The following is a 26,515-nucleotide window of genomic DNA, read 5'->3' as shown; positions in this document are numbered from 1 at the left end:
AGATCACACCATGTAGTGCACGGAGTAAATCTGCTGCACAAGCCCTCTTCAAAGTGTTGAAGAGCCAGGATGTCACATTACGGACTAAGGTGTGCCTGACCCAAGTCGTAGTATTTTCTTCTTCTTTTTTGCAAGGATAAGCAGAAGTTTTTAAAGCAGAGATATACTTCAAGAGAGAGAAGTGGTCTCCTGGAGATTTGAGGAAGATGATGGTCTAGAGGTATCACATCAAGTTTTATAAGGATTGGGTGGTGGGACCTTATTGGCTAGTTTAGTCCCAAACTGATTCCTTTCACTGATCTTCTTAACTTTGGTGTTCTGTTTCATGTTTGAAGATTAGTCCTTTGAAAAATTGCCTGGACTCATGACTGATTAACTAAAATTATTTCTTTTTTAAACAATTTTATTGGCATATGATTCATATATCAGACAATTAAATAGTTCAATCATATCAAGAAGAGTTGTACAGTCATCACCATAATCAATTTTAGAATACTTTCTCCTTTTTTATACTAATTGTTATTAGCTCCCCATCTTCCTCCAACCTCTCTTGCCATATCTCCAAGAAACCATTAATCCAGTTACTATCTCTATAGATTTATCTATTTGGGATTTCACATATAGAAAAAAAATTTAAGCCGTGGCATGTAAAAATTGTACATTGAATAGGAAGACTGAAGAAGGACTGATGCATTTTAATTATGTTGTTAGTGAAGAATATTGAAAGTACCATTGCCTGCCAAAAGAAACAACAAATCTGTTTTGGGAGAAGTAAAACCAGAATGCTCCTTAGCAGCAAGGATGAAGAGAATTTGTCTCATGGCGTACTTCGCATGTTGTCTAGAGAGACCATCCCTGGAGAAGTCCATCAATCTGAGTAGAGGGGCAGTGAAGAAGAGGAAGAACTCTCAACTGCAGCAAAATGGGCTCCAACATAACAACTGTGAGGTGGCGCGGCACCAGGCGATGCTTCCTCCTGCTGTGCAGAACTGACTCGATGGCCCTACAACAATGAACTCATATTCCTGTTCTTGTGTGCTGCGAAGTTGATCTCAGTTCACAATGACCCTATAGAGTAGAGTGGAACCTCCCCCTCACAATGACCCCATAGAATAGAGCAGAACTCCCTTCTCACAACGACCCTATAGAATAGAGTAGAACCTCCCCCTCACAATGACCCTATAGAGCAGAACTTCCCCCTCACAATGACCCCATAGAATAGAGTAGAACCTCCCTCTCACAATGACCCCATAGAGCAGAACCTCCCCCTCACAATGACCCCATAGAGCAGAACCTTCCCCTCACAATGACCCCATAGAATAGAGCAGAACCTCCCCCTCACAATGACCCCATAGAATAGAGCAGAACCTCCCCCTCACAATGACCCCATAGAATAGAGCAGAACCTCCCCCTCACAATGACCCCATAGAATAGAGCAGAACCTCCCCCTCACAATGACCCCATAGAATAGAGCAGAACCTCCCCCTCACAATGACCCCATAGAATAGAGTAGAACCTCCCCCTCACAATGACCCCATAGAATAGAGCAGAACCTCCCCCTCACAATGACCCCATAGAATAGAGCAGAACCTCCCCCTCACAATGACCCCATAGAATAGAGCAGAACCTCCCCCTCACAATGACCCCATAGAATAGAGTAGAACTTCCCCCTCACAATGACCCCATAGAATAGAGCAGAACCTCCCCCTCACAATGACCCCATAGAATAGAGTAGAACTTCCCCCTCACAATGACCCCATAGAATAGAGCAGAACCTCCCTCTCACAATGACCCCATAGAATAGAGCAGAACCTCCCCCTCACAATGACCCCATAGAGCAGAACCTTCCCCTCACAATGACCCCATAGAATAGAGCAGAACCTCCCCCTCACAATGACCCCATAGAATAGAGCAGAACCTCCCCCTCACAATGACCCCATAGAATAGAGCAGAACCTCCCCCTCACAATGACCCCATAGAATAGAGCAGAACCTCCCCCTCACAATGACCCCATAGAATAGAGCAGAACCTCCCCCTCACAATGACCCCATAGAATAGAGCAGAACCTCCCCCTCACAATGACCCCATAGAATAGAGCAGAACCTCCCCCTCACAATGACCCCATAGAATAGAGCAGAACCTCCCCCTCACAATGACCCCATAGAATAGAGCAGAACCTCCCCCTCACAATGACCCCATAGAATAGAGTAGAACTTCCCCCTCACAATGACCCCATAGAATAGAGCAGAACCTCCCCCTCACAATGACCCCATAGAATAGAGTAGAACTTCCCCCTCACAATGACCCCATAGAATAGAGCAGAACCTCCCTCTCACAATGACCCCATAGAATAGAGCAGAACCTCCCCCTCACAATGACCCCATAGAATAGAGTAGAACCTCCCCCTCACAATGACCCCATAGAATAGAGCAGAACTTCCCCCTCACAATGACCCCATAGAATAGAGCAGAACTTCCCCCTCACAATGACCCCATAGAATAGAGCAGAACCTCCCTCTCACAATGACCCCATAGAATAGAGCAGAACCTCCCCCTCACAATGACCCCATAGAATAGAGCAGAACTTCCCCCTCACAATGACCCCATAGAATAGAGTAGAACCTCCCTCTCACAATGACCCCATAGAGCAGAACCTTCCCCTCACAATGACCCCATAGAATAGAGCAGAACCTCCCCCTCACAATGACCCCATAGAATAGAGTAGAACCTCCCCCTCACAATGACCCCATAGAATAGAGCAGAACCTCCCCCTCACAATGACCCCATAGAATAGAGCAGAACCTCCCCCTCACAATGACCCCATAGAATAGAGCAGAACCTCCCCCTCACAATGACCCCATAGAATAGAGCAGAACCTCCCCCTCACAATGACCCCATAGAATAGAGCAGAACCTCCCCCTCACAATGACCCCATAGAATAGAGCAGAACCTCCCCCTCACAATGACCCCATAGAATAGAGCAGAACCTCCCCCTCACAATGACCCCATAGAATAGAGCAGAACCTCCCCCTCACAATGACCCCATAGAATAGAGCAGAACTTCCCCCTCACAATGACCCCATAGAATAGAGCAGAACCTCCCCCTCACAATGACCCCATAGAATAGAGCAGAACCTCCCCCTCACAATGACCCCATAGAATAGAGCAGAACCTCCCCCTCACAATGACCCCATAGAATAGAGCAGAACCTCCCCCTCACAATGACCCCATAGAGCAGAACCTCCCCCTCACAATGACCCCATAGAGCAGAACCTCCCCCTCACAATGACCCCATAGAGCAGAACTTCCCCCTCACAATGACCCCATAGAATAGAGCAGAACCTCCCCCTCACAATGACCCCATAGAATAGAGCAGAACCTCCCCCTCACAATGACCCCATAGAATAGAGCAGAACCTCCCCCTCACAATGACCCCATAGAATAGAGCAGAACCTCCCCCTCACAATGACCCCATAGAATAGAGCAGAACCTCCCCCTCACAATGACCCCATAGAATAGAGCAGAACCTCCCCCTCACAATGACCCCATAGAATAGAGCAGAACCTCCCCCTATAGAGCTTCCCAGGCTGTAATCGTTACAGAAGTAGGTCTTTGGGTCATTTCTTCCTTGGAGGTTCTAGTGGGTTTGAACCTCTGACCTGTTAAGAAGGTCATTTAAAGTGTGGTCCCTGGGGAGCTACAAATGGTTTACACTCAAAGTTGGTTACTAAAAGTTGGAAATTCAAACCCACCCTATGGTGTTGCAGAAGACACACCTGGCAATCTGCTTCTTAAAAGATTACAGCCCCAAAAGCCCTATAGGTCCAGTTCCATTCTGTAACAGGCGTGGTTAGCCTGACTAAGAAGCCAAGTGATTGCAGCGGGCCTTGTTTTTTGCTAATCACAGGCTGCTAACACCAGCTATTCAAAGAGAGGCCAGCAACAGGGTGAGGCGTAAAGAGACTCCAGTAGCAAATCAGATGGATTAGGGTACGTAGGAGGGAAATGTGAAACGGATGACCCATTACAATAACTGATAAAAGCTACCAGTCCTTCTGAGCATGCCCCCTCTCTCCTTGACAACATTTCTCTCCCACGCCATTATTCCTTCGAAACACAAATTACTTCCCTTAAAAAAAAATTTTTTTTAAAGAGGGTTCATGAGAGAGGGAGGAATGGAGGGGGGGCATTGGGGGGAATGATGAACTGATATCAAGGGTTCAAGTAGAAAGAAAATGTTTTGAAAATGATGATGGCAACATATGTACAAATGTGCTTGACACAATGGATGTGTGTATGGATTGTGATAAGAGCTGTAAGAGCCCCCAATAAAATGATTTTTTAAAAGAAAAGCTTATAGACATCATACCTGAAATATCCCAGACAGTCATTTCAAAAGATATAGTATGTCTTCCATGTTCCAAATTCTACTATTACATGATTTTATTGGGTTATGGTCAAAAGCCAAACAACAATAACAACCAAACAACAAAAACCCATTGAGTTGATTCCAAACCAAAGCTATCGAATGAGACCCAGCAGAATAACCCATACGTTGGGTTTCCAAGGCTGTATGTTTTCCCCCCAAGGTTAACATTTTTACAGAAGCAGCTGGTGGGTTTGAACCATCGACTTTGGGGTCAGCAGTCAAGCACTTTATCATTGTGCTACCAGGGCTCCTTGGGTTAAAGTTAGTGTGTGTGTTTATTTGTACATATGAAACTGCTTAACTTTTCACAATAATAATTTCATAAGAATCCGTTTTTAAGCTATTGTAAGTTCCATAAGGGCAAGAATGATCTCTCCACCTACAACACTTAGCACAAGGCCTCATACTTGATTTTGTTAAGGGAACTTATTATAACGGACAGAATAAAAAATTGAAACTGTCACTGTTTATACAGTTCAGTAGATTCTTTATAACTGGGTCACATTTTTACCGTGGGACATATGTGCATGGTTGTTTTTTGTTGTTGTTTAATGCTACTTTTGTTTCCCCGTGAACTCTGTGAGAGCCATCCACCGATCTCAAGAGAAGGAGGAGGGGAGGCTTTGCTTCAGCTGCTGACACGAAGAAGAGATTATGGCAGGCTTCGATATTTCAAAAGCACGTAACCGAGGATCTCGAGGCGACATTCCACTTCTGTCATTTAATCAAAAGTAACCTGATACTGGGAAGTTTTATACAAGGAAGTAATAGTTCCATAAACACACAACAGATTTCTAATCCCTGAATGGAAATGAATGCTAACTTGATATACACAGTTTATGTATCTGCATATAGACAACTACACCTCTAAAATTTTTGAATACGTGAAAAGGAATTATTCGTCACTAAAAAGATTATCATCGTATTGTAAAAACACTAACACGAATAAAATTGCAGCATCCAATGAAAGCACGAGTTTAAAATTTCAGCTTATGTCTCAGCTAACCCTCATGAAGGAAAATATTTCCTGGGAAACAACCAAAGGCAAAAGGCCACCTCTCAGCTGAAAAGACTCGCTCGGGGAAACAAACTCTGAACTCAGGCTGCTGCTGCCAAATGAGAGGAAAGACGTCTTCAAAAGTAGTACCGCTAACGAACACCTTTCATTTGCAATTATGTCCTTACGCCATTTTATGAACGTGGGAAACGTGACTTTTCTCTGTAGAAGAGAACACTGAGAAGCCTGTGACGGCTAAGTTTACGTACACTGCGAAGCTTCCATTCTAAAAGGGCTGATGAGTTACCATGGTGTGGGAGCAAACATTTATGTTTTATCTTGCCATTGCACTAGTTCAAAGGTACCAGTAAAACTTGCCTGGGTTTCGGAAGGCAGAAGGAGCTGCAGACAAGAGTGATAATCATGAGAAATTATGTTGGGGAATCAGTCTTGGCAAAATGTGAAGCAAAAGACAGATGCTTTATACTCAAGCATCACTCAGCAGATGGTTTAAAAAAATGCAAGGGGGTAATATGAGTTGGGTGAGAGAGAACTAATGAGGATGGACAGATGGATGGAGAACCAGGAAACAAAACAGCCCTGTCCAACAACATTACACAGAAGTCTGGATTTTGAGTCATGTCTTGAAATCCAGTGACTACCAGAAATTCAAAAAAAATTAGGAGTCTCAAGATCTGCTAGGAAAAAAGCCATACCCAGTATTTTAAAAAAACAAACAAACAAACACACAATGTAGTTTGAAAGATAGTATTTCGCAAATAAATCTTGGAAAAGATAGAGATTGAATTATTCATGAAATCTCAAAACAGAAAGTCCTAGTCTAATCACTTTGTTGGTATATACAGAGAATAAGAATAAGGACCATATCACTAGGGCAGACACTGAACAGTTTGTCCAAAAGTTAAAAAAGTTCACAGTGCAAAATGTGTGGCAGCTGAGCATATGAGAGACTAATCAATGAGGCTGAGACCAGGAGTTCAGACTACAGCCATGGATGGCCATAAAGCTACAAGAGTCGATGAAGATGTAATTAAACTTTTTTGGAAGAGGCTATTAAGATGCAGAAATACTATGTGACTTGATAGGCATATGAGATCAAAGAGGTCCTGGCTTCCAGCCCAGTGTACTTTGCACCACTTACTGCACCTGAGTTTGGCTTTACTAGCCCCAGGGTTATTCAATTAAACAACCAAGCTTCTCTAAAACTATGTCTACAACCAGAACCCCTCCTCTTAAATATTTTGTAGTGCAATTTAACACACAAATCATTTCAAAACACAAATTACTCTAATTTAGAAATTACTTAATAGATTTATTCACAGGAAGCTTTCAACTTCTATGAACTCAAGAGACTGCTAATTTTACCTATTAACTTTAATCTCTTTATCAAATGCAGCTGAAATAAACTCACACTACATGGTTCAAAGTAACATTAGCTATAACTTTCAGGAGAGTCTATCAAGTTAAAGTGTAAAAATAATACCCCCCCTCCTGAAAAAAAAGAAACTTTACCTTTTACTTTCATAACCAGACTTTATAGAGATTATTTTTATATGCTAGTTAATTTGGTGGGCACTCCTGGAATTACATTTAGTGTCACTCTGAATTATGTAATGTTTGTTTAATTCAGGTGTGTTTGATATGTAGGGTCACTATGAGTCAGCATTGACTCAATGACAATGAGTTTGGTTTGGAGTTTTGGCTATATACAGACCTAAATACTTAAATGGATTTATAATTTGGGTGACTTTAATTAGGAGAAGAAGCCAAAATAAATGTCTTTTCTTTTACTGTTGGTGGGGGAACACTCATGATTTCACTCTCCTCTTCCCTCCCTCCTGATTGAAAAAGTTTGCTCACCCTTTGGAAACTTAAAACTATGATACCAAGGGCTCAAGTAGAAAGCAAATGTTTTGAGGATGATGATGGCAACAAATGCACAAATGTACTTGATACAATGGGTGTGTGTATGGATTGTGATAAGACTTGTACAAGCCCCCAATAAAATGATTCTTTTGAAAAAACTTAAAATATATATATTATTACCCAGGTAATATATGTTATAGTGATAAAAAAGTATACTTAACTAATATTTTCCTTTTAATCTTATCCTGATTTTTTTTTTAAATCCTGCTCCAGGTGCTTGGTGTACTCACTGCTACTGTGGTATCACTGAGTCTGGCTAGTGAACAAGGCTAGGGAAGACATGTATGTATGCATGTGTGGACATATACATAAATATGAATACATCATATACATGCTGTATTTTTCCACATTTAACACACCCAAGTTATAAGGGCATGCATATAACACAGCTCATAAAGATTAATGTGTGAACAGAGTAATGTGTGAGTGGTTGCACTGTTTACAGGAAATAGTATAGCATGTGATCATATCTGCATACACATATGATCAAATGTGTATACATATATGTAAAACCCGGGAGTTAATACTGATTCTTCCGATTCTGGTCCAGTTCCTCAGCACTGGTTCTTCCTTGACTTTCCTCACTCTCTATAATTCTTGTCTTTCACTTCATCCAGTTGATTCCAACTTACAGGAGCCCTAGAGGATGGAGTAGAACGACCCTTTGCATTTCCAAGACTTTGTCGGAGGCAATGATCACATCTCTCTCTAGAGCACCTCTTTCTTTCAACCTTCATGTCATGACCCTTTCATAGAGTTCCTCTACTGGAAACACAGGGAATGCAGGGTGGATGATCCCTTCAGGACCAGTGCTGTGAGTGGCGATCCTAGGAGGGTAAAGGGAGGGTGAGTTGGAAAAGGGGGAACCGATTACAAGGATCTACATGTGACCTCCTCCCTGGTGATGGACAACAGAAAAGTGGGTGAAGGGAGATGCTAGAGAGGGAAATATATGACAAAATAAAAATTTATAAATTATCAAGGGTTCCTGAGGGAGGGGGGAGTGGGGAGAGAGGGGGAAAATGAGGAGCTGATGCCAGGGGCTTAAGTGGAGAGCAAATGGTTTGAGAATGATGAGGGCAATGAATGTACAAATGTGCTTTACACATTTGATTATTTATAGATTGTGATAAGAGTTATATGAACTCCTAATAAAACGATTAAAAAATGCAGTTCCTCATGTGATGACCCCCAACCATAAAATTATTTTAGTTGCTACTTCATAACTATATTTTTCTACTGTTATGAATCATAATGTAAATATCTGATATGCAGGATGTATTTACATTGTTACAAACTGAACATAATTAAAGCATAGTGATTAATCACAAAACAATAAGTAATTATATATTGTGAAATATTTATGCATTTTCCAATAGTCTTAGGCAACCCTTATGAAAGGGTCGTTCGACCACCCCAAAGGAGTCACGAGCCACAGGTTGAGAACTGCTCTAGAGGAAACTGACTGGTGGAGTTGAACTACTGACCTGTGGTTAGCAGCTCTGTCTGTAGCCCACTTCACCACCAGGGGTCCTTCTCAGACAGGGAGAAACTTCACTCCCATTATCTTTTATATTTTAGTGTGGTGAAGTGAAATTTCTTAATAAGGTGTGTGGTAGTTAGATAAATTCATGTCAACTTGATGTATGAAAGTGTCAGGGTGGTATCCAACGTGTCAATCAGGCCACACCCTAATGGTGCCTCCTTGTGGGCATGGTCTTCTCATAAAGAGGGCCCTGGAAACCCCTTCTCTCTCGGGCTTTCCCTTCCTGTTCACTCCCCACCCCAAGAGCTGCCACAGCCCAGCCATGTTTCCACCAACCTTGGATCCACATGACTTTGCACCCACCAGCCTGTGATCTTCCTGCATTCTGCATCACTGCATGTAGCTTAGTGAGTCTGAAGAGGGACTTATGGATTAGCATCGGACTTAATGGACTTGAGTTGAACTGGGCTAGAACGTTTTCTTGGTACATCATTACTTCTCGATATAAAACTCTTTCTTATTCATTTTTGAGTGTTGCCAGCCTAACACATGGCTCCCCTCTATCCATGTCCTTAAGGAGCTCTGGCAGAGTAATGGTTACATGTTGGGCATTGGGCTGCTAACGCAAGGCCAGCCGTGTGAAACCACCAGTCACTCCACTGGAAAAAGGCTTTCTACTTCAGCAAAGAGTAACAGTCTCTGAAACTTACCAGGGTACTTCTACCCTGTCCTATCGGGTTGTTATAAGTTGGCAGTCAGTTTTTATCCATGTCTCTAACTCCACGAAATGATTGGGTGGGACCATGCAAACAGAGCACGTGAAACACCAGTAGAAGGGATTGATCAGATTTAGTTGTTATGTGTAAGAGGGCAGCCATCTCAGAAGCAGGAACAGAGAAAATCCTGGGACCATCAAGGAAGAACCAGTAGAGGGGCAGAAGCTGAGCCCAGAGGCACTAGAGGCCACTCCCAGGAGACCATGGCACAAAGCAAAGGAGCCAGGCTAAGAGAGAGTAGAGGGGATGCACCCTGAGACCTGAGAGCATGAAACGGTGAGGTTGAGTGGATGGCTGGTTTCCTGGCATGCAGAGGCAGAAGCCAAGAGACCATGTGGTGAGAGGCTGAGGACCAGAGAGATAGACTCGGCTGCTGGCTGAAGCGGGGTGCTGTGTGAACCAAAGACTGTACCTATACTGATCCTGATCAGTGGTAACCTGTTAACTTCCCCAATAAAACCTCATAATGCGGAAGCATAAGTATGTTCCTTAAATCTTAATAGGATGTCAGTTATACATCATCTCTTCTAGGATACGTATTCTAAGTGGCTTGAAGAGTTTACTTGCTTTCCTCTTCTCCCTTTACTGCAAGACTACAAAAAGCTGTTGAAAATCTCCAGATGATGATACGTCACTCTTCAATTACCATCAAAGATGCAGTGTTGAAACATTTCTTCCAATTTGGGGAGAGGTGAGACTAGACATGATGAACAATGAAGAGACCAGAGGAAAATATTAGCCCAATTTTCTATAATTGGCTGGCTGTTCCAGAGGCTCTATAAGACGTGTATCATCTTTGAAGCTTCCGTTTTCTTCTTTCATGAACCTTCCCTGGGAGTGTTAAAATCTCAGTGCAGTTTCCTCTTGTATCTTGGGCCTTATTTTCACACATAATTGTACAAACTTCATGATCAGGAGTCACAGGAATAAAAAATTTGGGCTAGAACTATCCCTTAATTTTGTCCAGCCCCATCCATTCAGAATCTTCTAACTGAGCCACCTTACTGACCCAAACGAGCCTGTGCAATAGGGCATTAAAATAGTGAAAATATGGTAGTCCTAGGCCACTGTCCACTGTCCACACGCACAGCAAGAGATCCAGACCAAAGTCCAGTGAAGTCAATTCCACACATAACCTGGGGGTCGCAGTCACCTGCTTCTTCTCACACTTCTCACACTAGGGGGCTTCCAAAGGAGTATACGCTTCTTTAAATTTGCTAGGGGTGAGTTTGAGATAATACACTATAACGGGGTGAATTGAACGGTATATGAATTACGGTTCAATAAAACTTGTTTTTAAAGTCAAGCCCAAGCTTCCTTGGACTGTATATACTCTACAGTATTAGAATGGTAAATCTTACCTTAAATTCTGACAACCATTCCTCCACAACTCCTTTTTCTGAAGTGAACATCTTTCCACATCTGTTCTAACTTTCCACCTGAAAATTAACATTAAAAAGTTAAAATTTGGATCATGTTCTTCTTTTTTGAGCATGTTTTCAGTGATTCAGGCCATCATATAAAGCTACTTCCCCATTTATACAATGAAAGCAACTGCAAACACAAATTACACAGGTGGGTTTATTTTAAAGTCATTGTCCATAAACGAGCCTTCAAATGCAAGAATTTTTTAAATGTAAGTATTCTAACAAAAGTATAAATATAAAAACATGATGAAATTGGCTCTATAATTGTCATTCAGCTTTCTGGAATACTAGCTGCAAAATTTTGGGGCATTTCCCCCATAATTTTCAATTAAGTCACTGCAAAAAGATGGTGCCAGTTTAAGAAAATTATAGAAATTATTTCAAAATCATGAATATATAAAAAGACATGCACCCAAAATTGACTTTGTGTGAGGCATTAAGGTAATGTAATTTGCTTATACATTTGTTTGTTTTTTTGTGACAGTAGCAAGCTACTTCATTCTTCGAAAGCTTAATATACATTTTAAAAAAAGAGAGTGCAAGTGACAATATCCAAGACAGTGACCATATTCAACACTAGGTATTCAGAAGACTGCGTTACTTTAGTAAAAATAAGAAGACACGCAGCTAAAGGAAATGCTAAGAATTTTATCTTGTGGGGAATTTTTAGTAAAGTACAAACTTGTTTTCTACATCCAACATTTATCTGTATGGGACTGAATTTAGAAATTGTTTTCTGATTGAAAACTTACCTCTGCCTCAATTTCCTAGCCTCCTAATTCTGGTGCAAATCCTGTATTAGGCTTCTTAGTTATCGTCAGTATTGCAGTGTAATAAGAATGGAGGCAGAATTGCCAAAACCAGAATCCCATTTACATCACCTTGGGCAAGTTCCTTGCCTTGCTTTCTCCTCTGAAATAGGAATAACTGTCGTACCTATCTCCTAGAGGCTTCTGGGAGGGTTGAGTAAAAATTAAAGCACTGATTGCAGGACGTGAGAGTAGAGGAGTATTACTATGCCGTACTACAGTTAAACCCTGTAACACCTCTGTCCAGTTGTATGCCTATCTACGGGACCTATAAAGGCATGCCTTAATGAACGCCAGAGGCTCTTGTCACAGAATGCCTTCTGATGTTTCATGAAAACATAGTCAATAAAAAAAACTAGACGCATATATTTACAGAAATATACTCATTTTATAAGGGGTTCAAAATCCACAGAAATGGAATGAAAAGAAAGTGGAATTTGCCATGAAATTTTTGAGGCCTGTCTATAGATATATATGTTCACTATGATGGGTTACATGAGGTATGCATCTTACACTTCAGAGTAAAAAACATCCCATTCTTTTTTATTCTAAATTTGATTCTTGGATCAAATCAGACTCTCAAAAGATCATGTTTTTACCAGATTGTTGATCTTACAGAACTGTCCATTTGAATGAACTTGTCTTTGACTTTATGTGCAAAATGATCCTGAAAGCTCTGTCAGATCACATGTTAACCCCTCCAAAATTCAACAGAAGGAAGTCCACATGCTTAGTGTTCAGTGCCAGGAAAAACTCTTAGAGCAACTGATGTGCTTTTGTCTTATGGGGCAGTGAACCTCCTCACTGGTCCTCTGCTTTGTTTCTAATGACACCCCGAGTTCCTGCCCAAACTCTGTATACAAGAGAGCAGGTCTAAATTAACTTTATCTCTTATACTTTCTTTCTTTCATCCTGTTATAATGTACATGGTTGTGAAGCAAAGTAAAAATAACATGCACTTTCTTTTTTATTTATCCACTATCTAGGCTGATAAATTAGGGGGGGGGGTGGGATTACACCAAAAAAGAACCATGCTCCATCTAGTGATAAAGAAGTGAGGAGTAAGGCTTTTCTTCACAATTCAAAACAACTCCCGATTTAAAATCAAGATTACTGTTAAAAGATTACAAAGAATCAGGAAAACATTCTATCTATGAAAAATAAAATTCCTGTACCTTGACAAACGGATCTCATTACGAAGACACACAAAGGATCAAGAATAACACAGATAGAAAAACTGGCCAGTAGGGCAGAATTGAGAGGCCAAACAAGCCCACACGGGCACAGTTATCTGATTTCTGACCAAAGTGACACCACCATATGACGGGGAAAGGTTGGTGTTTTTAATAATGGAACTAAGTCAACTGCATAGTTACTTAGAAAAGAAAAACAAGAACCATAGCTCATGTCATATGCAAACGTCTTCTTGATCTAGGTGCTGGCTACAAATGTTTGTGCATTTTGTGAAAATATACTAACGTGGACCCTTATAAAGTGCACTTTTTAAAATATGTGCATTCTACATTAGTAGCACCACACAACCCAGGCCTCTTATTTTACATCCTCAGAGATCAAACAGGAGCCTTCACCTATATAGGTGAGTTCACACGAATACTCACTCACATGCAAGCTCAGAGTAAAACGATCATGCCCCATACTTCTTTGTCTTATTCTGGGGTGGGGGGGGGGTCCAAAAATGAGTCCAGAAATTCCTTTCTACTAGAATCTTCACAGCCTCACTACCACTACCTACCTTACATCCACCATGATTAAATTCATTATGCCCATATTTATCCTTGCTTGTGTCAGCCACTACAAAAACGACAGACTCCCGTTTCCTTCACCTCCTTCGCATTCATCTTCATGACTCTTTGTCCATCCTACATTTTGATTTTGCCCCCACCAGATAGATAGTATTAGCTATCTGGTGCTGTTAAAACAGAAATACTACTAGTGGGTGGCTTTAACTGATGAAATTTATTTACTCACTATTTAGGAGGCTAAAATTCTAATTCAGATGTCCAGCTCAAGGCGCGAGATTTTGCTGTGAGATTTTGCTGTAGGGAAAGTCTTGGTTCCTTTCAACCTCTGTGGGCCTGAGGCTCCTTGGGAGATGTCCATGTGTGTCTTAGCATCAGTCTTCCCTGGGTCTAATAGGTTCTCCGTTTAGGGACCCTGGGTCCAAAGGATGCACTCCACTCCCAGCTCTTCTTTCTTATTGGTACTGAGGTCCCTCCTTCACTGCTTACGCCTTTCTTCTTTCACTTCTTGCAAGATAAAGTGTGATTCAAGCCCCATCTCGGAGAAACTCCCCATACACCATCAGATCAGGGCTGTGACCTGAGCAACGCACTTTAACCCCCTTACAACTGACTGGCTGGTCACATCATGGGGTGATCACATCATTACATAACTGCCAAGCCATTAAGAATCATGGCACAGTCAAGTTGACCCACATATGGGGGGGGGGAGCGGGGCATAATTTAATTCATGGCACCATCCCACCTAACGCTGGAAGAAGGAAACCCTCCCACTCTGCCCACTGACAGTGCATTAACAGCAACATCCTCTCCACAACAGTTTTCTGAACGTGGCTTCCTTCTTGTTCTGACCCAAAATCTGGTTCTTCTCTGCACATATTGCTTCTCCTACAGCCTTCTCAAAGAGTGACTGCTTTCCTCACTAAACCCCAGGAGAATCACTGGGCTTAGAGGTAGCGTGAATGTTCTCTTCCTCCCTATCATCCAGCCCGGTTATTCTCTCTCTCTTCTCTGGCCATCAGCCCAAACTTGCTTTGAGTTTCCTGTCCCTGTTATCACTCACGAGAGCCCTTGTGGTGTGTTGGTTACTTGTGGAACTGGCATCGAAAGATAAGCAGTTGGAAGCCATCAGGCGCTCTGACGAAGAAAGACGGGACTTTCTACTCTCGGAAACAGTGTTACCCTGTCTTATAGGGTCACTATGAGCCAGCATCAACTCGATGACAGTGAAGCTGTCTTTTGTGGGCTTTTTTTGGTGGGGGGGGGGTAGATTTGGTCATCTTTCAATTAAGTCTACCCCCACCCCCATCTCACTGCCATTGAGAAATTTCTGACTCATAGCAACCCTCTAGACTCAGGAGGGACTACCCTTGTGGGCTTCAGACACTGTAACCCTTGAAGGAGCAGGAAGCCCGTCTATTCTCCCATGGGGTGGGCTGGTGGTTTCGAAATGCTGGCAAGGAGGTCAGCATTCCACCATGCTACCATGAACTTTCCTTTCCAGATGAACTCAGTCCTAGCTCACTGTCACTCATTCAAACCACTCCTATTTTATTTCTTAGTAGTGTTTTTTTCCCTCAGACTATGACCTCTTAATTCCTAGAACTCTCCTCCATTGATATTGTCTTCCTCCCTGCTTCAGAAACTCAATCCTATGATCATAACCTTGAACACTGTAACCCACCAACATCAAGCCAATTCCGAATATCACAAGCGGGACCCAGTAAATCTGTTTGAGGCTAAATCTTTATGGTAACAGATAGTCTCATCTTTCCCCTGTGTTATAGTCGGGTTAATATTCATTAATTGCTCATTTTCTTTGAGTATTGGTCTTTTTTCCCTCTTTGCAGTCCTAAAATGTTTTATATGTACCTGACATTGAGGGTCACACATAACAAAAAGACATGCTGCTGCTATTCTCCTCTAAGACTACTGCTTTTGATTCTAACAATCAGCTGAATTTTGAATTAGTGGAGGCCAGGAAAGTTCCCCCAAGTAACTGGCATTTGAGTGGAGATTTAAATGAGTGAGAGTTGAATGGGTCACACGAAGGAGTTGATTAGAAGGTGCAGTGTAGGATGTTCCAGGCAGAGTGTGGCCTATAGGAAAAGGCCCTGGAGAATCAATCATCAGGCTGCTCTAGGAAAAGAAAGAAGTCCCTGCACTTGGAATTCTGAGTAGAGAAGAACCGAAATTTCCAGATCAAGGCTTCTGCTTCTGCCTAGAGAGGCAGCCGTGTGGACAGCCACATCAAATCTATAGTCACCTACAGGCACGCATTGTAAGTGTGAGGTGCGGAGGGGCGAGAGGGGCAAATTATGGCTACAAGCATGCTGGTTTTGGGGGATTGTCTGTAACTGCAACACAGATGAACAATATACCCACTAGGCTGAGTGCGTAAGAGCAGAAGTCCAGTCCAATTTTGCTCGCACCTTAATCTAATGCCTTGCACACAGGAGAGGTTCAAGAAAGGCTTGTTAAATTAATGGATGGCCCCTATTTGCAGAGAATTGTAATCTCTTTTTGTAAAAGAGCAAATCTATCTTCATTTATACACATATATAGCTACTGCTAATGCCATGAAGCTGACACAAATTGGTGAAACAGGTTCAACAAGTTTCCAAAATAGCTCAGAATCCTGAACTTCAACCTGAACCAACAAATGGAAAGCTCAGTTCCAAAGCATATCACCCAAGGTTTTTCTCTAATTCTTTACAGAGAAGTGACAGGTGTCAAGGAGGTGGGAAGGGAATTAAGAAAAAATGAAAGGGAAAGTCAATAATTGCAATGAAAATTAATTGAGCTGGGCTCTAAATGGCTTTGAGTTGTATCTCCTCACATTTGCCATTCTGTTACTGTATAGAATATTCTGATTCTGATACTGATTTTATAAACAAGTTACTCTATTTCAAATATGGAAGATATTTCTAAAACAGCCTTTAAATATCATTTTGCTACCTTATCAAAACCAAAAAACTAAAAAAACCATACTCATCGCCACTGTGTCTATTATAAGTACAGCAATCCTATAAGACAGAGTAGAGCGGCCTCACTATACCGCTCCAATACCCCCCAAAAGATACTCCACTGGATGATACCTGAATTCAGATAAGAAAACTGGCATCTTTATGATTCTCTGAACACCAGGTGTAAGTATGCTAAGAACTAAAACCCAAGAGGGAAAAATAAAGTGAAAATGAAATTCAAGTTATCTTCAAATCAGGATGATTTGATATCTTCAATCAGGATAATTCCTCTGTTGTGTGTGTGCCAGTCCCCAGGCCAAACTATTCAAGGATGAAGAATTCCTATAGTTAATGTCTGCATAGGACAACTATGATAAGTCTTTTTTCATGAATTCACGACAGTTTGTTCTCCTAGAACATCAGGATTTAGATGTGCGATTTTATTTTATTTTTATTATTTTAAAGTAATCATAGATTTAGAGAAAGTTACAAAAATGGTACAGAGGGATTCTGATTGTTGGGTCATAGAATTAAACTCATAGCCAAATCATTCTCTGGTCTATCTTCCAGGCTGTACCATTTTACATTTTCACCAACAATGTATGAGGAGATTCAGAGAGTTCATGGAAATTTTTTTTCTTTTTAATTTTTTACATTTTATTAGGGGCTCATACAACTCTTATCACAATCCATACCTATACATATATCAATTGCATAAAGCACATCAGTACATTCTTTGCCCTAATCATTTTCAAAGCATTTGCTCTCCTCTTAAGTCCTTTGCATCAGGTCCTCTTATTTTTTCCTCTCCCTTCCCACTCCCCCCTCCCTCATGAGCCCTTGATAATTTATAGATTGTTATTTTGTCATATCTTGCCCTACCGGAGTCTCCCTTCCCCCCCTTCTCTGCCATCCATCTCCCAGGGAGGAGGTCACATGTGGATCCTTGTAATCAGTTCCCCCTTTCCAAGCCACTCACCCTCCACTCTCCCAGCATCGCCCCTCACACCCTTGGTCCTGAAGGTATCATCCACCCTGGATTCCCTGTGCCTCCAGCCCCCATATGCACCAGTGTACAACCTCTGTCCTATGCAGCCCTGCAAGGTATAATTCGGATCATGGTAGTTGGGGAGAGGAAACATCCAGGATCTGGGGGAAAGCTGTGTTCTTCATCAGTACTACATCGTACCCTGACTGACTCATCTCCTCTTTGTTTGTTTCATAATCTTTTAGTGCCATTTTTTCACCAAATTTTTGAAAGTCCCTTCTTATTATAAGAGCTTCTGTTGTCCTTCATTTTGGGTAGCATTTTGATATTGTCACTAGTTTTTAGTGCTCTAAAAAATGTGTAGCTGTATCTCACTGTCTTCATTTGCACTCCCCTTAAGAGCTAGTTAAGGGAACCCTGATGGCGTTGTGGGTTGTGAGCTGGGTTGCTACAGTGTATCAGCAGTTCAAAACCACCAGCCACTCCATGGGAGAAAGATGAGGCTTCTGCTGCCGTAAAGATTTACAGTCTTGGAAAGTCACTGACGCGGTTTTGCTCTCTCCGTAAGGTCATTACAAGACAGAATTGACCGATGGCAGTGAACACAAGTTAAGAGTCCTAGTGGCACTGTCGGTTCTACATCGAGCTGCTAATCACAGGTCACCATTCAAACCCACCAGCTGGCTCTGTGGACTTAGGTTTCCATGATACTAAACACACAGATGTTTAAGATCATACACTAGAACTTCATTTACAAATCAATAAAGGATGACAACCATTATAAGAGGGTAGGTCTGAAATAAAAACTTCATTTACATGGACATGGGTAAGTTATCAAATACAGAAAAATGTCATATATCATCCGTCACAGCATAAGCAGGAAGCACTTCCCAACAACGGAACTGAGTCATATGATATTATGTACCACTATTGTTTAAAGAAAATATATAAGCTATTTGAATGGTTTTATAAAATTTCATTAGAGGGTATATTGTTTTCCACTACAGCTTACTCCTTGCCCTAAACTGAGGTGACAAAGAAACGAAATAATAAAAGAGATACACTTCTATAATTCTTTAGTACTGATTCAAAAGTGTCAACGAAAATTCAGAACATATTGTACTCATTGTTTACTTTAAACATATACTCAGATATTTTATTTGTCTTTATAATGAGTCAAAAATCTTCACTAAAATACAGAAATATATTGAATTATGTTTATCATTTTTCATAGAACATTAAACTATGCCATAAAAATATAAGATCTGGACAATTTAGATGGCAGCCATGTCATCGCAATTTACTGAGACAAGGCCAGTTCAAAACACCTGTGCTTGTTAGCTGCTGTGGAATCGGACCCAACTTGTGGTGACGTCATGCACATGTGCACCAGACTGGGTTTTCACTGGCTGTTTGGCAGAAGTAGATCACCCCCCTCTTCTTCCTAGTATGGCTTAGTCTGGAAGTTCCACTGACTCACATTCATCAACAAAGTATCACCCAGACCACCAAGGACAGATGAGTAGTGGCTGCAGGTGAGATGCCTGGAAGAGAACTAAACTAAGAAAACATTCTACCCATGAACTACCACTGTCTCCTCAACATTGTCAAAATTATTTAGGTGAAAATTTTTCAAAAAGTTTTATTGGCATATAATTCACATACAATTTAATATAGTTCAATCTTATCAAGAAAAGTTGTACCATCATCACCACGATTTTAGAACATTTTCTTCTGTCTCATATTCATTGTTATTAATTCTCCATTTTCCCCAACCTCTCCTTCCACACCCCCAAGAAACCATTGATTCAGTTACTGCCCCTAGAGATTTACACACCCTGAATTTCATATACAGAAAAACATGCCCCCCAAACCCTAACAACAATTACAATGTAAAACAAAAATCTCAATCAAAAAGAAAGCAGAAAATATTATGAACTAAAACAAATTTAAAGTGGGTCAAAGGGGAAATCAAATGATAACATTTTAACCTAATTATATCTGCCATAATCAACTTTACAAATGCTCTCTGATTCCAAGGTTATTCACATCCCTCAACCATGGTCAGAGTGGATTCAACAGAGGCCAATACATGTGTAAACCCTGCGAATGGATTTTAGCCTTCCACTGTCATCCATATCTTCTGCAAACAAACAAACAAACAAAAAACCAAACTCACTGCCATCAAGTTGATTCCAACTCTGCAAACCAGAGGTTCACATTGTAAGGTATAATATCATTCCCTCCTTCAGATTTTGATTTTATGATTTACAAACTTTGGATCACACAGGTTGGTGTGCTTCTACTATATGGATTTAATTGATGCCTCACTTAGATGTTAGGTGACTATTTTTATTTACTTTGTTTTTAACTTCATAAAAGCAAAAGTATACTTCTTCCATGTGGGCTTTGTTGTTTCTCAGCTAGATGGCCGCTTGTTTATCTTCAAGCCTTTAAGACCCCAGATGCTATTTCTATTGATAGCTGGGCCCCATCAGCTTTCTTCACCACATTTGCTTATGCACCCATTTGTCTTCAGCGATCATGTCGGGAAGGTGAGCATCACAGAATGCCGGATTGCTCTTTTATTAAAGGAGCACTTAAGTTGAGGCCCAATGTCCATCTGCAACCTTAATTCTTAACATATAGATATGAGTACATAGTTCTATTCCCCACTCATTATAGATACACATACATGTTTGTATTTAGGCTCCTATAAATGTCCTTTGCTTTCTGGTTCTTTCCTCGATTTCCTTTTAACTTCCCTCTTGTCCCACCATCATGTTCAGCCTTCATTTGTGTTTAGTAATTCCTCGCTGCTACCTTGTCCTTGATTGAGCCCCACTAGGCATCCTATGACCTTCCTTCCATTGATTTTAGTTCCCTTGTTGTTCCCTTGTCCTTGGGTTGGTCCCCCCTCCCCTTCCTTTCTCCCACCTTCCCTTCTCCCGTACTTCCCCTGGAACGATTGGTTCCGTTCTTTTTATCTTGAAATTATTTATCCCACCTATCTTTTCTAGATAGACATGCAGATACATTAATAAGTACAAAAACCAAGCAAAGCCAAATAAAACAACAAAAGAAGTAAAAACCAACAGAACAATAACAGCAGCAGCAAAAACAAATACAAAATAACAGTAACAAAAAGAAAGCCACTGACAAAACTGGAAAAGCCTATACATAGTTCAAGGTCTGTTTGTTGGTCTTTATGAGTGTTTTCCTGTTGAGTCTGATGGGATGCCACACTCTGTCTCCCAAGTCTATTTTTGGTATTCCGCAGGGGTTTCATCACTCCACTCGCCCTGCAGCTCTGCTGCACGCCCTCAGTGCCTCACCCCAGCATAATGGGGCCAGACCGTGCACTATTCCCGCACTGTGTCTCCAGTGCTGTCCCCCAGCACCATGGTTCAGCGAGGGACACTGTGTCCCGAGGTGAGGCCAGCCCTATGGTCCTCCCCATGCATTGCCTGCTCTGAGCAGGAACACTGTCCTTGGGGTTTGCTGGGCTAGGATGTCCTCTCCTCCCTCTCCATCCCTTTACGTTTCGCCTGTGTGCTCTAATCCAATGCACCCCTCTCCCCGGGCTGTAGCCCCAGTGCTGTCCTCTGAAGTGCATTTTTCTGAGGGGGTGGGAGGGTGTCCACATAGTTGTGATTGGGGTCGGCCCCGCAGACCTCTCTATTGGTTCCTTGGTACATGCCGGTATATTGTATTCACATCTTGGCACATGGTTGAAGCCTGGTCTCTTTTTCTCCCTCTTCCTCTCCTGTGGAGATACAAAAAAATACCCTCCCCTTGGGTGGATTCGGGCCCTGCTCCCTACCTACCCAGGGCTTTTTTTTTCCCTCTTCCTTTCCCCCACTTATTTAGTTGGCTGCCGCACATGGAAGAAGCACACCAGCCTGTGTGATCATGAGGTGTCAATGGGATCAGGTACCAGGCATCTAAGACCCAGAATAAAACCATCCTCAATGTGAATGAGAGGGGGCATGGAGTGGCAACCCAATGCCCATCTCTAGACAATTGGACATCCCCTCACAGAGGGATCACAGGGAACAGATGAGCCAGTCAGGGTGCAGGATCGCACCCATGAAACACACAACTTTCCTCTAGTTCTTTGGTGCTACCTAACCCCCACTATCATGACCTCAATTCTACCTTACAAATCGGATTAGACCAGAACATGCACACTGCTACAGATAAGAGCCTGCAACACAGGGCATCCAGCATAGATTAAACCCTCAGGGCCAACAAGGAGAGTAGAGATTCCAGGAGGACTAGGGGAGGGTGGGGGGAGAAAGGGGGAACCGATCACAAGAATCAATCTAGAACTCTCTCCCAGGGGGACTATTAATGGAAAAGCAGTTGAGGGGCAATGGAGGATGATGTAAGATATGGAAAAAATCATCTATAATTTATCAAGGGTTTGTGAGGGAGGGTGGTGGGGGAGGGAGGGAGAAGAAATGGGGAGCTGCTATCAGGGGCTCAAGTGGGAAGAGAATGCTCTGAAAATGATGGTGGCGGCATATGTACAAATGCGCCTGACCCACTGGAGCAATGTATGGATTGTGATAAGAGATGTAAGAACCCCTAATAAAAGCATTTCCAAAAAAACCTGTAAAGACAATGAGTGAAGAGAACGAGTTCAGAAAATAAATAAATATAAGAATAAAACACGTAAGCGTTAAAGAGACCTGAGGTCCTGATGAATGAGCCGGGAGAGAAAAGAAATGGGATTCCAAAAAGTGTAGGGTAAATTGTTAAAGAAATAGAAGATGGAAAGTTAGGCTGTGCTTGCCAGCATAAAGGAGCTTTAGTTTGTCCACATTTTATAATATAAAAAATAGTTCCTTCCTTTTAGCCCTGGGTTGCAAGATGAGTAATGGCTATGATGAAAGTATCTCAGGAAAGACTAGTTATGGCAAGCAGCAAATGACCACAAAAGAGAAACAGTGATTTTTAAAGCCACTTCTCTCTGCCAGCTTCCAGCAAGAGGCTCTCTACAGTTGCCAACCCACCCCCACATTTCAAATCTAATCTGTAACCTATTAACATTTCTGGTAAAGTCTTGATTATATAACTCCACCGGCTTTATGAACCTAATTAGATATTTCAACTAATATTCAAAGAATATTCTTACATTAAAAAACAAAACTTAAAAATATTCTTCTCAAAGACCAAGGGAAAAGATAAAGTAGTATTCCTACTAATTTCCTACTTTTCTATTCCAGACTAAGATATTCCCATTATATTTGAAAGCAAGCCAGGATTCCATGTAGGATTTCAAAAGCAGAATCAGTCTATATGCAAAATTAATTTTTAAAAAAAAATCTCAGCATATAATAAAGCTTTTCTAAGCCTCTTATTTTATCTGACAATCCTCACATCAGATTCTAATCTTAACCTTAACAATATTCACAAATTTCATCAAAAAGCTTGCGAGAAAGCATACCATAAAGATGTTGTGATCAGAGACATGTAATTTATTGTGATTATTTTATTGTTATACAGCCAAGGAAACACACAAAGAGAAAAGTTTTATACTTTTCATTTAAAGCTCTAATAGCTTAGTTAATTTTACTAAGATCTCAATGCAGCCCTCTCTCAAGAAGTGTGTATATATATATATATATATATCACTACAGTTTAATGACTATTTGCTATATATGTTATTATAAAAATCAAATTTCCATATATCTATAGCTCAACCAAGTTTCCATAAGTGGATTGCAGTAAGTTAAGAAGTTTAAAACTGTTATCCTATATAATGGTGCCATTGCAGTGGTTAAATTAAGCGCTGCCTGAGGTTTACACCAAGATTCTTAGGTGAATTTCAGTAAAGCAGAACACAAGGATACATTTAAAATAAAATTAATCCTAGGAGTTTTACTGCTTAGAAGGAAACAATCACTAGGAAAGTTCTGGTAAGGATTAGGGGATCAATGCTGATTGCCTCACTATCTGTCCTGAATTGAATAAGGCGCCTTCTCAAGGACAGAGCAAATGTCATTACCAGGGCCAGTAAGAAAGCCTTTGGAAAAGTCTTTCCCAAAACCCGAAACTTAGCCTATTTTCCCCTAAAAGACCAACCAAATAGTCTGGGGTCTTAAAGGCTTGAAGGTGAACAAGCGGCCATCTAGCTCAGAAGCAAATAAGCCCACATGGAAGAAGCACACCGGCCAGTGCGATCACGAGGTGCCCAAGGGACCAGGTATAAGGCATCATGCAAAAAAAAAAAAGATATAAGTGTGTGTATGTATGTGTATATATGTGTATATGTATATATGTATGTGTATATATGTATATATATATCATATTAAATGAAGGGGGAAGTGCAGAGTGGAGACCCAAGGCCCAAGTGTCGGCCAATGGAGATCCCCTCATAGAGGGGTTTAGGAGAGGAGATGGGTTAATTAGGGTGTGAGGTAATATCGATGAAGAACACAGCTTTCTCCCAGATCCTGGATGCTTCCTCCCCCCAACTACCATGATCAGAATTCTACCTTGCAGGGCTGGATAGGACAGAAGCTGTACACTGGTACATATGAGGGCTGGAGGTACAGGGAATCCAGGGTGGATGATACCTTCAGGACCAAGGGTGTGAGGGACGATGCTGGGAGAGTGGAGGGTGAGTGGGTTGGAAAGGGGGAACTGATTACAAGGATCCACATGTGACCTCTTCCCTGGGAGAGGGACAGCAGAGAAGGGGGGAAGGGAGACTCCGGATAGGGCAAGATATGACAAAATAACGATGTATAAATTACCAAGGGCACATGAGGGAGGGGGGAATGGGGAGGGGGGGGGGGAAAGAGGACCTGATGCAAGGGGCTTAAGTGGAGAGCAAATGCCTTGAGAATGATTGGGGCAGGGAATGTATGGATGTGCTTTATACAATTGATGTATGTATATGTATGGATTGTGGTAAGAGTTGTTTGAGTCCCTAATAAAATGTAAAAGAAGAAAAGAGAAAAAAATGATTAGGGCAAAGACTGTACAGATGTGCTTTATACAATTGATGTATGTATATGTATGAACTGTGAAAAGAATTGTATCAGCCCCAATAAATTGTTAAAAAAAAAAGAAAAAAAAAAAGACCAACCAAATATCTGGTGATCAAGGCAGAAATATTCAGGGAAATTCTGGGGAGGAGGGGGGTGGTCTGTTGTACTTTGTTTTTTGTCTAAAGCAACTTTCACTTACCACAAAGGCAAATAAAATCATGTTGAGATATCAATGTGCCGTGGCTACCAGCCTGCGTGTTTCTGTTGGAAAAGCTAGTATAATTAGAAGGATAAATAGAAATCCTCCTCCTTATTTCCCAGTTGCATTTTCTTTCTTTCTTTCCCTCCCCCCCCCTGCCCCCCCAAAGCTTCCATGACTTCAGAAGAATATTTGTCCAGGGAAAGATGTCTGATTTCAACTCTGCTAAAACAAGTTAGAAAGAACTTTTATCAACAGCCATTTTGATATTTGGACTGGCCCATGGCTTCCTTTGGCCCAGCTGATGCAGGGAATGCAACGCTGTGCAGCTTCTGAAGCTGGGCCTGTAGAACCCTGCAGATTCCACATTCATGGTTTGCGATTCTTTTCTTAGAAACCAGCCACCATACTGCAAACCCAAACGACCATGGAAGCTGCTTGGGAGAGAACTGCGCTCCCTGCTGAGCTGCCAGCAGAGAGCCAACACCAATGGCAGCCATGTGGCCAAGACAATGGGGCATTCCAGGCAAGTCAAACCTCCAAATGGATGGCAGAAGATCTACCCAGTTAAATCCAGTCAGCCTCACATTAGTGAAAGTTTATAATAAATAGGTGTTGCTGTTTGAAGCCACCAACTTTGAGGAACGTTTGCTAGGTAGCAACAGAGAGCCACAACACTGTTTTCATCAAACATTTGGGGTACGTTGTTCACAGCACTGTGCTAACTCCTATTAGAAAACAACAACAAAATGGATCAAGTCAAGACACAGTTCCTGCCTTCAAGGAATTATTTTTTTCCTCTGTAAACTTGTCAAACCTATAATAAATTGACATAACCTCTGAATTGTCTAAGACATGTTATTGCATTCTATTGATCCCCTTTGCTAATAATGGCTGACAATCACCCTGTCACATACTTCCTCAATGGAGCCACATACTGCAACAACCACCACTGGATTACATAAAAGTTGCTTTGACACATTAAGTACAAACAATCTTATTCCATATGTATCCTGATGCCTGCTCAAAATTTTCCTGGAATGACATGACTTTATTTAAATTTTCAGTTAGATTCGTTGCCATTGAATCAATACCAACTCATAGCGACCTTATAGGACAAGGTAGGACTGCCCTCCCATGAACTTCTGAGACTTTAATTTTTCATGGGAGAAGAAAGTCTTATCTTTGTCTCACAGAGCACTGGTGATTTCGAACTGCTGACCATGTAGCTAATAGTCCAGCATGTCACCACGGCACCAGCAGGGGTCTTACATTTCCAGTTAAGAAAAATAAAATCTTATTTTGATTTTCTGCTTTACAAAAGTATAAGATTTTTGCAAACATTCAGACAACTTAAACAATATAGACATTTTAAGAAGTCAAATAATGATAAAATAATAACTCTTAGTAGTAGGAACTTCAATAAAAAGTAGGCTACTGAGGTAAAATGTACCTGTGATAGACTTTTTATCTGCTCCAAATTAAGTGATAAACTGGAAGCCCCTGCTCCTCCGATACCCATATATAGAAAATAAATTATTCAAAAAAGTTTTAAACAAATAGTCTTATATTGTTACACATTTTGACAATGCATCACTTTTACTATTACTCCAAGGGATGCATGTAAAGGTCATAAGACTCTTATTCCAAAATCCATACTGTCTCAAAACAAAGAATGAAAATAGAATGCCTTCATAAAGCTGAAAATTTTTCCAATTTTATCAATTTGAT

At 41.3% G+C, this 26,515-nt stretch overlaps 1 protein-coding gene across 4 annotated transcripts in view; it reads right to left on the bottom strand.

The window, feature by feature from the left end:
• Positions 1 to 26,515, bottom strand: part of HYCC1 (hyccin PI4KA lipid kinase complex subunit 1) — a 115,877-nt gene that overhangs the window by 36,228 nt on the left and 53,134 nt on the right. For all 4 annotated transcript variants that reach the window (XM_075558311.1, XM_075558313.1, XM_075558310.1 and 1 more), the window contains exon 2: positions 10,996 to 11,073. In XM_075558311.1, coding sequence (XP_075414426.1) covers positions 10,996 to 11,046 — 51 coding nt within the window. In that variant the 5' untranslated portion in view covers positions 11,047 to 11,073. The remainder of the gene's footprint in view (positions 1 to 10,995; positions 11,074 to 26,515) is intronic.

Source organism: Tenrec ecaudatus, chromosome 9, assembly GCF_050624435.1.
Source record: "Tenrec ecaudatus isolate mTenEca1 chromosome 9, mTenEca1.hap1, whole genome shotgun sequence".
NCBI classification, from domain to species: Eukaryota; Metazoa; Chordata; class Mammalia; order Afrosoricida; family Tenrecidae; genus Tenrec; species Tenrec ecaudatus.
This window is presented reverse-complemented; position numbering and strand designations above follow the sequence as displayed.